This window comes from Pholis gunnellus, assembly GCF_910591455.1.
Source record: "Pholis gunnellus genome assembly, chromosome: 9".
Classification (NCBI taxonomy): domain Eukaryota; kingdom Metazoa; phylum Chordata; class Actinopteri; order Perciformes; family Pholidae; genus Pholis; species Pholis gunnellus.
The window spans coordinates 3,514,256-3,528,095 of NC_136535.1; the positions used below are offsets into that span (position 1 = coordinate 3,514,256).

Below are 13,840 nucleotides of genomic sequence, written 5' to 3' on the forward strand. Positions count from 1 at the left end.
TATATCTTAACAGTACAGTGGCATATTATTAACAGTCCCAAGGTTATTGTAATTTATGACATGCTGCTATGGTTTATATGCTGGTATTAAGATACATTGACCTCCATGAGGACTCTCTGGGTAAAAAATTAGCTCTAAAGGCTGTAAAGGTGGGGGGCGGGTCTGATGTTATCAAAGGTCTCACTGCTCCAGGTGCTCTGAATGAAGCTGGTGGCTACAGTGAGCAAGCTCCCCGGTAAACTGATCCCAGAGCAGCTGACTGGTAACCAGTGGACAATGACCGTCAGTCAGTCAGTCCGCAGCGTGTCGGGCTTCTGAAGCGCTTTCACATCGGAGCAGTGACGGATCACTGAAGCAATGTTTTACTGAGAATCCACCGTGTTTGACCCGAGGCTTCTGGTGAGTCGACTTTTTCTCCTTTCTCAACTGTTCCGAATCAAACGAGCGGATAATGCTCTCAATCGATATCATATCATATTCGAGATGATCGCGTTTAGATCGCAGATCTCAGTTAGTTAAATAATAACAGGTTACATATACAGGATGATGTCAAACACATGCTTCATGTAAATACATGCCCATCAACACGGACGACAGGAGGTTTGGAAACGTCTGGTACAAATAGATGCAGATTTCAATGCCATCATCATTCAGCAAAAAAAAACAACTTTGCTTCTGCTGATGCTGTGAGAGAGACTCACATTGTAGACTGATGGAAGTTGGGCTATAAGATATAGAGTTGAGTCTTCTACAAATAACTGTTCAATAGCCTAGCCTATTTAATATAGCTTTACTTCTGAAAAATACATTTTAAAACAAAAGTGTCATGGGTGAGGATTTGAGCATTTTAATAAAGATAACGAAATACTTTTTATAAAGGCATCAAATCTCAAAGAAATGTCAGCAGAGATCTTTGTACATTTTTTTTTAGAAGAAACCAAAAACCCAAATCTGGTTTAAAGAGGAAACAACGTTATATATTTTGTAATACCCTATACCTTATATTTGTTGCCTACTTTGCTCAAAAACTGAGCAGACATTGGAGTTGTCTGCTATCGTCTTTCACTTGTTTTAGAACTTGTTTTGCACATTACAACTTTTGAGGCAAAACTATTTAGAGAGAGTTTAGAGTTTACCTGGCTTAGATGTGTTCAAGGCTGGTTTGTTGTGTAACTGTACATACTAAGCAATTTGTTACCTTTTGGCATCACTCATGACCAGATTCAATAAGACTGTTAAGTGCTCATTAATGGTCTTTTGTAGGTCCTCCCGTAGAGTGCTACAGGGAGGATCTGTTTTTGTGGGCCAACCCGGAAGTTAGCATTGCCTTGGTTCACTCAACTACATTTTTCTGTGGGGATTATTGCAGAAAATAATCTCTGTGGCATAACAAACATTCATGATACTTATAAATGTTGTTCTGCAAGATAATCAATCTTCAAAATTGACTGACGTATTCCATGTTGAAGAACAAAACCGCAGACAAAAAATGTAAAAACACCCATCGACTTCGAGATGTGGAAGAATGATAACCCATTTCCGGGTTTTAGTACACATTCCTGCAGCACTCTCTAGTTTATTAGATCTACATGTATGGTGAGTAAAGGGAGGCAGGAAAGTGTTTGCTCAGGCTTTGGCCAGCCCTGCTGGATTGTGCAGAAAATAGAAGTTATTTTGACAGCTCATTAAGAGGATATATTCATAACAGACGAGCTTGCTGTCCTACGTCTGTGTCTGCAGTTTCAGAGGCTTTGTAGTCCTCAAGCTATCTATGGAGAGGCAAGCGGTGAAGCGGGCCAAGGAGGCCTTCCTGAGTGGCAGGACTCGGCCTCTGGAGTTCAGACTGCAACAGCTTCACGCCCTGAAGAGGATGATCACTGAGAAAGAGGCTGAGATCTCCGCTGCTCTCAAACAGGACATCAACAGGGTGAGTGGAGACACAGCACACCGCTGCATGCAACATTTAATGTGACAATAATAATGTGACGAGCATGCTGGATTTCCTACAGAGCCAGTACGACACACCGCTCTTGGAGTTGATTGGCATTGAGAATGAGATCAAGCTGGCTTTAGAGAAACTGCCAGTGTGGGCAGCTCCACGACCGGTCGAAAGGAACCTCCTCACCATTTCAGATGAGGTCTATGTGCAGCCGGAGCCTCTGGGAGTGGTGCTCATCATCGGGGCCTGGAACTACCCGTGGGCTGTCACCCTCCAGCCCCTGGTTGGAGCTATCGCTGCTGGTAAGTAAAAGTTCAGAAAAAAAAGAAAAGTCATTTAAAAAAGGAATCAAAAGTCATCACTTTCTTCTGCTACATAATAAGTAGAAACAAAGGTCATATAAAGAGTAGACACATGTGGTACAAATCACTTCTGAGAACGAATGAAATGATATTTTAAAATATTTCAAAAACCTACATGACGAAGAAATTCTGATAAAATGGACCATGTAACCTATTTTAATCACTCAAAAACATATATAGACAAAGTACTTCAAGATACTACAAGTACTACCACAATTTCACCTATTTCTCGCCAGGAGAAGGCGAGCAATGTTCACCGTTATCAATCCCAGCCGCGATCTACGGGACTTTCACACACACAAGGACAAGACACTGAATCCAACCATAGCTTCCGAATTCTTCTACTTCGAACCATTAGAAAGTTACAATTATTCTTCCGCAGATCAACACACAGCGTATCATCATAAATATTGAAATGCTTCGTACCTTTTAGATGTTTTTCTGGAAGAAGATTGCCCCGAAAAAATGTTAATCCTTTCCTCCATTTGCAGCTGCTCTCTGTCCTTTGTTCTTCGAAGCAACTGAGTCTCTACGAGCTTCTATGACGAATAATTTCAGTTTTGGCCAATGGGTTTGACCCATGGGGGCGGATCACGGTTTTCGATTATTTTATTGGCTTAAAATTCAGTCAAACAACTCAAAGAACGTATCAATACACTGCCCAGACTCTTCCGGGTTCAGAACTGTCACATGCGCAAATCGGCCATTCACAGGCTTTGGTAAGGTTCAATTGCATTCTGTAAAACTGAAATTCTGACGAAAATGAGCCATGTTTTACAGGTTTTTATATGGCCCACGCTCTCAAAATGATGCCACACTGCTGTATTAGATAGATTGAACACTATTAGTGATAAAAGAAGTGAAATATATAGTTATATAGTATATAAAAGTACAATAAAACGGCTATATGTGCTGCTTCCAAAATCAGAATCGATGTTGGCTGACCTCAGCTGACCTGTACACCTGCCTTGATTTCACAGGCATACTTCACTCTATCAAAGCCAATTTCTTTTTAAAAGGACTGCTGACGTGTTGTGATTTGATTTGGGAGAGTTTAGGCATGCGTGTGCATCATTTCAAATCAATAAAAAAAAAAGGCGAACCTGAACATTTTCAATTTGAGCTGTGTGTAACATTCGTCCAGCATTTACCAGTAACATATACAATGATATGTACACATATTAACAAAGCTCACATTTATTTGTTTTATTATGCCATTTAAATTATTCAAATAGACCTTGTAGTTAGAGATTTACACTCTCTTGAGTATGGGTATGACATTTTCGAGCAGAGGTCTCAAAATAGGCCTAGGGTTTAAGAGGTTAAATACTTGTAATATATGCATGTTCGTCAAACTTGTGTTTTGCAGTAGAAGTTTGAGAAGAATTGAGAGAGAAAAGTCTCTCCAGTGAACTTCAGTTTGACAACATTCACAGTCTCACTCTACTTGTGTGCTCTCCGTCACTCGGTGATGTCATTCCACTCACAGAGACCTGTGTTCTCTCTCTACAGGCAACGCAGCCGTAGTGAAGCCGTCAGAGCTCAGCGAACACTCGTCCCTCCTCCTCCGGGCTCTGCTGCCTCGCTATCTGGACAAGGTCTGAACACCGGCTGCTATTGTTAATGGAATAATGTTCAGCGCTGCTGTAACGTCAAAGCCTTGTACCAACACAGTACATTGCATCCCAGATATGTTTGACTTTGGCCAAGTGGCCACGGTATGAGCAGGGACCCATTCTACCTGAGAGCTAACATCATCTTGAATGTGTCAGGAACGTTTCACAAAAAGGCTTTATATTTTAGTTACCCCTTTTAGGTGACATAATTGCATACTTCAAGATGAAAAAAACGATAAATAAAACGTTGCTGTTTATTTCCAGGATCTGTATCCGGTTGTAACAGGTGGAGTGTCAGAGACCCAGGAGCTGCTGAAGCAAAGGTTTGACCACGTCTTCTACACAGGAAGCAGCGCCGTGGGTAAACTGGTGATGGAGGCTGCGGCTCGCCACCTCACCCCAGTGACCCTGGAGCTGGGAGGGAAGAGCCCCTGCTACATCGACAAGAACTGTGACATCAGAATCGCCTGCCGGTAACATGCCACTCACCAGAGTAGCCCGTTTCACTAGTGGTCACACGCAGAGCCAAATGACACGCTAGCTCTGAGGAGTATTTTCGGGTAATTTGGCCTCATGTGTTATGATAAGATTACAGCAATGTGTACTTGATGACCTGTAGAAGTTAAGCATTTGGACCAAAGAGCAGCTTTAACTGCTACAGCTGCTATGTCTGCAGTCCTGCTGAAGTCATAATGGTAAAGTGTGTGTGTTTATGAAATACTGAGGTGAATGATCTATTGGATACACATTGATTTTGGTATCAATTGTTCTCAAAGCTAATCGTGGGAATCTTGAGTGAAGAGTACGCTAGATAAAAAAAATGGTCCAACTGAACAACCCAACTCTTTCCAAAGTAGCTAGCAGCACTAGCTCCACAAGTCGCTGAATCTTGCAAGAGTGCCAAGTCAGCAACACTGATAAACCGTCCCTTCAGGCCACTCCCCCAAAGTTATCATAATATATCACATATCATTATGAACGTAAACAATGAACCTGGCTATTGTTAGTACTCACATCTGTCATACTAGCAGCATGTAGACAGGGAGGTAGCTCGTTCAATCATTTTATTACAGTCCTGCGACAGATTGTTTCCTTTTCTTTCACGGAGCATTTGATTTATAGATTGCTGTCGGGATGTAAAGAGAATCTCAACAAATATATCAAGAAATGTTTTTTTTAAATGAATTATTGATTTCCTAGCATACTGGCAGGTATCCGTTTCTATTCATTTCAGTATACTATAACAAAAGTACTTGAGAGACTTGAAACCTGCTGAAGTCTTTGTCACAGTGATAATTTGTTACTATTATTTTTGTTAGTATTAGCTCCTACATCTAATATTAGAGGAAAGCTATTTAACACAAGCCTTATTTTTTGCACCCAAAAAACACAAGCTACATCCAATCAACTCAAATTTGTGTTTACATCTTTACATTTTATTATCACTGCGGTGATTATTGCTGATCAAATAATGTCAGAGTGTCATGGAATAGATCACGAAGCACATTTCTCAAAAGCACTGTGATGTGATGTTCTTTTTCTAAAGTGTAGGGAAACACACAGAAACCAGTGGCAAGTCGAAAATGAACTGTAACTACATAGTGGTTTGGAAAAGGGTTGAAAACAATGCAAATGTATTCATGTTTGTGGTTTAAGAGGACGTAACATACACACCACTGGAATTGTCCTTAAGCTTTGGATGGATTAGCGAGCTGTACGCTTGTAACAGTTCTATTATTTTTGTACTGCTACATATGCATACATATGCCTGGATGTGACTTCCTCAAAACCATAAAACACTGTCACACGCATTGTTCATTAGGTAAAGTGTAAATGAAAGTGATCAACATTGACAATGTGTTCCTCCATACCCGTTTGTGTGCAGTCGTATAACATGGGGAAAGTTTGTCAACTGCGGTCAGACGTGCATTGCTCCAGACTTCATCGTGTGTGAACCCTGCATCCAGGGCCGAGTGGTGGACTGCATCCGACAAACTCTACTGGTACCATCCTTTAGACCTGTCTACGCTAACATCTAAATCAAAATGAAACTGCACAGTTTTTCAAAAAACCTTCTGATTCATCGCAGGAATTCTATGGCGCTGATCCCAAATGCTCGCCAGACTACGGCCGAATCATCAACCAGCATCATTTCAACAGAGTCATGGGTCTGATGGAGGGCTACACCCCTGTGGTGGGTGGACAGAGTGATGCCTCACAGCGCTACATTGGTAGGAAGATACAGCGAGGTAATGAATAAATCGTGCTGAAATCAATATTTCTGTTTAATGAACATTGTTCATGTACATGCAGCCCCAACCGTGCTAAAGGACGTGCCCCCTCACTCCAGGCTGATGCAGGAGGAGATTTTCGGCCCCTTGCTGCCTATAGTGGCTGTGAGCGACATGGACGATGCCATCCGCTTCATCAACGAGAGAGAGAAACCTCTGGCACTCTACATCTTCTGCTCTGATAAGAAGGTGAGAGGAAACCAAACTGCAGGCGTGAGGAGATTTAAAGCAGGTTTGAATGTTTAATGTTCTTTATGTTTCTCCTTTCTTCTGCTGCCGTCTCTGAAAGGCAACAAAAAGGATGATTGAGGAGACCTCAAGTGGAGGAGTGACGGTCAATGACGTCATGATGCACTACACACTCAGCTCACTCCCATTTGGTGGTGTCGGTAAGACTGCCTCAAAGTGCATTGTTGTCTGTATGTTTAGTTAGGGGGACTTCATCATGAGAGCAGTGCATGGCTGGATTAACTTGTTAGGGGGGCCCATAGGCTGCATAGATGGATGATGCCTCTCCACTTCCTCCCACTGTACAGAAGTGAAGCCAAAATATCCCGGGATACGGGAGCTGCCATCTTGCGCGTTTGCTGTCATTTGCAGCCCGAGTCTGCCCGGTAGTGATTTGGTGGCTGAAGGTGCACTATCACTATATTGCTCAGGGCAAACTTTTTTGTTTGGCCCCTATTTCCCCTTTAGTACTCTTAGCTGATGAGACCAAACAGATGCACTCCAGTTCAAAACAAGGTGAAATTAAAGAAACACTGTTTAACATTTAGGGGATTAATGATATTCAAAATATTTTACTCATGTATAATTACTTGAAACTAAGAATTGTTGTGTTTTTTTGTTACCTTAGATTAGAAAAAGCCATTTATATCTACATAGGGAGTGGGTCCTCTTCCATAGAGTTTGCCATCTTGTACCGCCATGTTTCTACAGCAGCACAGAATGGACAAACAGGACACTGGCTCTATAGCGAGAGGCAGGGATGGGTCCCGAAACTCAGTATTAAATGGGTAGCAGTTAGGGGTGCAACGGATCACTAACCTCACGGTTCGGTTCGGATCACGGTTCTTGAGTCACGGTTCAGATCATTTTTCAGCTCAGCAAAGAAAAGGGGAGGAGACAAATATAACTTTGCTTTCTATTTATTAATTAAATAACTTCAAGAACACTTAAAGCAAAGAACTTTGGGCTATTGTCTTACATAAAAACAAAAATATTTAGGATGTCCAATTTGAAACAAAATGAAACAAATAACAAATTTATATAAAACTAATTTCTGTTACGTTTAAGTGCAACATGAGGTATGTTGATACCCTCTTCGGGGCAGACTGGAGCTAGCTTCCACTGTTTACACTGAACTGAACTGATCGGCAACAACTTGGCTCAATGTTTACTTCTGTCAGGTTAAGTCATTCAAATACACAATAATGTTTACCATTACTGTGAAATGGTCTTTTCAAGAAGATGAGAATATCTCCATTGTCTGGGGAGAGGGTAGACCTTTCTGTGGTGACTGGGATGTTGCTGTTGGGCCGTTCTAGCTTCACTCTGCTGCTTCTGTCAGCACCTGCACCAGGTGTGTGTCTGTGACTCTCTCAGAGGGGGCGTGTCTGCAGCACCGGAATATGAATCTCCGCCGTGATGAAGTGAACCGTCACAGTCACGTAGCTCTTCGTTGCCCTGGCGCACTTTAACCAGATTTAGAAACCCTTTGTTTACCACAGCGGAGAATGTCCTCATCTCTGCAGCACTAAAGACCTCAATAGATGCTGTAATAGCTTCAGCCCGGTCTGATTCTGCCACAAACGGTTAATTAAATGCCGCGATGATACGTTGTTGTTGTTGTGGCTTGTCCCCCATCGCTGACAGACGGGATGGTGTCTCTTCATTTGATGTGGACATGTCCGATGTATTGCCGTTGTCGTGTGTCTTTCTCTTTAAACAACGCCTACATACCGTAACGGGTTTGTCCACCACCCTCATCCGTCATTTTAAGTTACAGGGAAGACAAAATGCTCCCAAACTTGCGATTTAAGTGACCCCGGCGGCTTCTGAAGTTCCTCCGCTCGCCATGACTTTAGACTTTCACCGTTAAATGCTCCTAACACGCTCCGTTCACGTGAACACACTACTGCTTTATATCTGTTCACTGACACTCTGCATTGATATTCGGGGACTTGTTACTTGAAATGGAACAGCAGCAGTAAAACTTTATTACACACTATGATGATTACACTGTAAAAAAAAAAATCCGCGGTTCACAACTGATCCGAACTGAGCAGTGCTACATTGTTACCGGAGTGTTGATAAGCAGCAACGTTACTGGTGTTTTTGTGTAATTTATTATTATCATGCAGCGTATGCTCTCTGTGTCAGAGCTAAACTCCTCCCACTACACAAACACATAGAAACTAACACACAGACACACACTGAACTAAGTCAGCATACAGAGGAGCCAGGGTGGAGACAGCGAGGGTTACTCAAGTTCACAACATCTAAGCTCCTTGCTGTTGACTTGCAATAAATTCTCTCAGGAATATTATTTATTTTATTGACATTTTAGATTAGTTTCCAGTGAGATATCAATGACTTTATATAGTTACTTTGCTGTTGTAAACAACACTGTTGCTGCTCTAGAAACAATAAATTATATTTAAATTAGAAATAAATTCTAATCCTTTTCTGAATTTACTTATTTTAAAATTTTGTTTGTTTTTAAAAGCAATTATTTATTCAAGACAAAGAACCAAGTATCACAAAGTACAATAATACTAATAATACTAATTATTATTCTATTAATATTATAATAAGTACTATTATTAGTAGTAATAAAATCCTAAAGATGTTGAAACAGAAACATTCAAACCAGCAGTGTTATTTGTGCTAGTGTGCTTTAACTTGTAACTACACTTGTAAGCACCTTAATTGTAAAAGTTATAAAACAACTCAAATCTCAAATCAAATTCAGCTCAATATTTCATCAGTACTGTCTCACCATCACATTCCAGAGCATAGAGGAGTTGTCGAAATATAACATCAAGTATCATATAAGAATGGCACAACAGAGCGGCAATAGTTTTAGATAATATCTTCTAATACTGTGCAAATATCAACAAGTCCGATTTTAGTTTTCATATCATTTTTGTGTGCAGTGACCAAAGATGTGCTGTCAAGCACACAGAGTGCAATGGAGATGTCACCGGTCAACAAACGATTCTGCTCCTCGGTCTCTTTCTGTGTGTGCGATTGAAGATAATGTCAACTTTATATGCCAAGTTTGCTCAAATATTGGTAGGGACAATTCTGTCCTCCCAAAATATATGTCGGGACATGTGCATACCGTCCATACAATCTCATGCACATGTAGCGCAGGGCCAGGTTTCAGGTCTAACAGTACATCTGGCAACACCATGTGTTATTACGGAAAAGGCACCTGTCAGTACCATAGCATTGATGAGCTAAGTTGGACATAGGAAACTGGACCTGCATTCGACTCCAAATGAAATCTCTGGTGTCAAGTTGGGTCACAAATCCACACTTAAAAGTAAAAAACTATGTCCGGAGTGAGGCTTTGAAATCTTTAGCCTTTCTTCTCCCTTTGCTGTCGTCCCTCTGGTTGGGCCGGTCGATATGAGTGCACTAACACCCACATTACAGGACTTATGAATACTGAATACCAGACAGTCTCACACAGTTACTCCATATAGTAAAACGTATAATTCAGTTTGTAAATTCAACAGACATGACTTCAGACTTGTCTGTGACCCCCTCCAGGTCAGAGTGGTATGGGCCACTACCACGGTAAACACACCTTTGACCAGCTGAGCCACCAGAGAGCGTGCCTGGTCCGCTCTCTGCGGATGGAGAACGTCAACTTGGCCCGCTATCCTCCTCAGGACCGCCGGCGGGCGCGTAGGGTGCAAATGGCCCTCAGGTCACCCATGATCGACATGTCCAAAAGGACGTTCGTCTGGGCCGTCACTGCCACCATTATCGGCTTTGGATTGTTCATCACCCTGCTCGTCATCCTGCTCATAGCGTCAGGCCTCAACTGTACCTGCTGGTACTGGAGAGGCTTTTATAACTAGTGAAACTGAAACTTTCCTTTGTAAAATCTATCCAAAGAAGATTGAGTGACTGCTGCAACAATTTCACATCTGAACACACTTTGAATCCTGTTTTGTATTCAGATATTTGTGATGTTATTGCTTTTAGCAGATGTAATGGTTAATAATGAATTAACTCAACTATGAAATGATAACTCAAATAATCATAAACCCATGAATTTGTGAGAAAAGGTGAAGGGGAGTGATGGCTTGATTAGTTTGAACAGAATTTAACAGATTCAATTTGGGACGCCACCCCGTTTTGAAAAAAACTTAAGATTTCAGAATTTGATATTGTCTCAATCTCAGGGTTGCTAGAGTTGTTGGCATGGTGTACAGTGACTTATCATTTCATATAGACGCAAATCAAATTATCATGTTCTTTGTGAAGGACACAGATCTTTTTCCAAACCAAAATACTAAACAGCAAATAAATGAATACATGAGAACAATGACCAACGGTGAACCATGTATGAATTAAAAGGATTATATGTGACTGACATGTTCATCAATGAAATGTGATTTGTTTAACGTTTATCAATGAAAGTTAGTTCAGAAGATGAATGCACCATTTAGCAGTGAAGAGTTTAAGAACCAGGAACGCTTAAGCAATTTCATATTATTCTAATATAAGGGAGATCCTAGTTTATTCATTTCTCAATTAGTCTAGAATCTTTCGGAGTTTAACTTATTACCTTGCATTACTTTATTGACCGACATCAAATTTATTAAGGCCTATCGGTTGTGATGGGCAGTTGAATTAAACTTAATGTTGTGGCTGGTTTTTCTCTGGACATTTCGTCATTCTAGTTGGATAAGACTTAGTTTGTAATATTTCATCTCTTGCTCTGATGGCAGTTGGTTTTGCTTTCCCTGGTATCTTCGGACATGGGCGAGTCCTTCAGCGGGACACTGAATAATCTTGTCACCCCCTTTGTAGCCATCTTTCTATCATCTTTGCCAGGCTTAACATTTACTTTCATTTTAACGTAGGGACAGGCCGCAGTAGTCTACGGGTCAGGGACACAAGACAAGAATAAGAGGCAGAACAGCAACATAGAGATCTAGCTGGCAAGACTCAAAGTTCTTAAGTCTTGGTTGTAGCATATTGGAACCTAAGTGAAAGAAAAGGCTTTTTCAGGTTCTTTGTTCTCAGGCTAGATGTCCGCTCAGCATGTTTCAGCTCGCTGAGCCTTTGAGCCTGCAGACGGACAGACCTGCCAGCCAGTCATGTCATCAGTTTGATATTGTTGGGATCGGGCAGGAGCGTGTTTGGTTATCAGCAAATACGAAAACTAAATTACCATCAATAGAATTATTGTCAATAACATTATTAATATTAATAACAGGGCACCACCCTGAGATCAGGGACCAATAACAAACTATAAATGAAGTCTCATAATTAGGATTCAATCATATCAATAGTCAAAGTACTATTCCACATTCAGAGTAAACAGTGAAGGTTTAAATTCGAACACAGGCCACATATCCAGCCATTATCACAATACACATGCACAAAGTAATTACAAAAAGCTGCTCTTTAAAAGTATATCATTTAATTCCAATAATAATGATGATCAAGTCAAATAATATCTAAAACTACTATACAATTACGAGCCTACTATCTAAAATCAGCAATCAATCTGTGGTGAGAGTGTGTGTTTGTGCAAGTGTGTGGGGAAGAAGTGTGAAACTACTCAGATTCAGTAAGTCACGATTCTGGTCTTTAAACTGTTAGTTCCCAACTTTACTCGTGATGACTGATCTAACATAACACTATTACAGCAGTATGGAACACAATGTGTTCTTTTTGGTATTCTTTGTATCATGTCTTTACCTTTATACTGTTTACTGTGCTTTCTTTGACCTGCCAAGGGCCTACAGATGCAAATTAGCTTAAAGCTACAATATGGTACGGGGCATCAAATGGTGACAATTATGTTTGAACTGTACATGGTCCCCTTTAAATAAATAAGCATTTCTGCACAGCACTAACGGAACTTGTCTGTCCGTGAGCATACACAACACGTAACAATGCAGTAAACTTAAACACAAAACAAGGTAATAACACAATGACCTAACTGCCCAGACACAAATTGGCATTTAACTATTCAGGCTGAAAGTAACAGTTATAACTGCCAAAAGCAGGAAGTATAGCAGACAAGAATTCACAGACCGTGTGAATGTGTAACAACCTTATTTCAGTCAGGAACACTCTCGTTGTAGATTTTAACCATTTATTGCAACAAATGGAATACAGTTAAACTTGGCGATAATGGCTCCGCTCTTTGAATGCTCCCCGGATTAGCCAGCAGCTACTGAGCTAAGACCGGGAGCACGAGCAATAACCCCCCTGGGTTTATAGGACAGAGGTACATTTTTTAAATACATTTCAAACATTTGCCAGAAGATAAACTAACAAAGAGGTGGAGGCTGGGGTGGAGGAGGCGAAGCTTCGCCAGCAGTGTGGTCTGTAGCAGCGTAGATGTAGAATGAATCAGTGAGAAGGAAGCCATATTTAAATAAACCTCCGTGATGTGAGAGTGGGCTGTGATTGGTGCGTGGCCGATCGGAAGCTATGATTCAATCGGCTGGCTGTCAGCTGGGGCGTATAACTTCCGTGTCCTGCATGAATTTACGCTAGCTTCATTTCAGTCAGGAACACTCGTTATAGATTTTAACCATTTATTGCAACAAATGGAATACAGTTAAACGTGGCGATAATGGCTCCGCTCTTTGAATGCTCCCCGGATTAGCCAGCAGCTACTGAGCTAAGACCGGGAGCACGAGCAATAACCCCCAAAAACAACGGAACCAAACGCCAAGACTGATAAGACGCCCATGCGAAGCATCAGCCAGACTATGGAAATCTATGTGTAGCAGCAAGCATGCTGCAGACCTCAGCAGATATTATTTTAAGATTACGGGCACAAGCATGCGTCCCAAACAAGGCCATTCTACCGTTTATGTGAACTATCTATGTGTAGCAGCAAAGCCTGCTGCGGACCTCAGCATTTCTCTTCTTTAAATTATAATAAATAAAGGGCGCAAGTATGCATCCCCCAAAAAGAAGGTCAACTTACCATAGCAGCAGCATGCTGCAGACCTTAGTAGACAATATTTTAAGATTAAAGGCGCAAGCATGCATTCCCAAATGAGGTCCATCCTACGATTATGTGAACTATGTGTAGCAGCAAGCATGCTGCAGACCTCTGCAAACATTATGTTACGGATAAAAGGCGCGAGCATGCATCCCCAAGAGGTCATACTACCCAAATCTTTGAGTGAACCCCAGCCAACCACTCTAATGCAGCATTTTTATTAGCTTATTATTTTTCGTTTCTTATCGTGCATTGGGGTACTAATGATAGTCTGCCAGGTAGCGCTTATAGCTTTTTGAACAGCAATTATATCGATCCATTCATTTCCGTACAGCCCAAAGTCACAAATTAGCCTCGGTGGGCTTTAAAATCCGTACGCATATGACATCCTATATCCCAGGACCCTCACATCGGACCAG

The 13,840-nt window shown here is 41.2% G+C and overlaps 1 protein-coding gene across 1 annotated transcript; it reads left to right on the top strand.

The window, feature by feature from the left end:
• Positions 1-213: 213 nt before the first annotated feature.
• On the top strand, positions 214-10,775 carry LOC306700921 (aldehyde dehydrogenase, dimeric NADP-preferring-like). The gene is made up of 10 exons (XM_079166069.1): positions 214-399; positions 1,741-1,927; positions 2,010-2,241; positions 3,814-3,899; positions 4,182-4,390; positions 5,803-5,920; positions 6,007-6,148; positions 6,231-6,397; positions 6,498-6,597; positions 9,989-10,775. The coding sequence occupies exons 2-10, from the start codon at positions 1,772-1,774 to the stop codon at positions 10,300-10,302; spliced, it is 1,524 nt and encodes a 507-aa protein (XP_079022195.1). The 5' UTR covers positions 214-399; positions 1,741-1,771; the 3' UTR covers positions 10,303-10,775.
• The last annotated feature ends 3,065 nt before the right edge of the window (positions 10,776-13,840 follow it).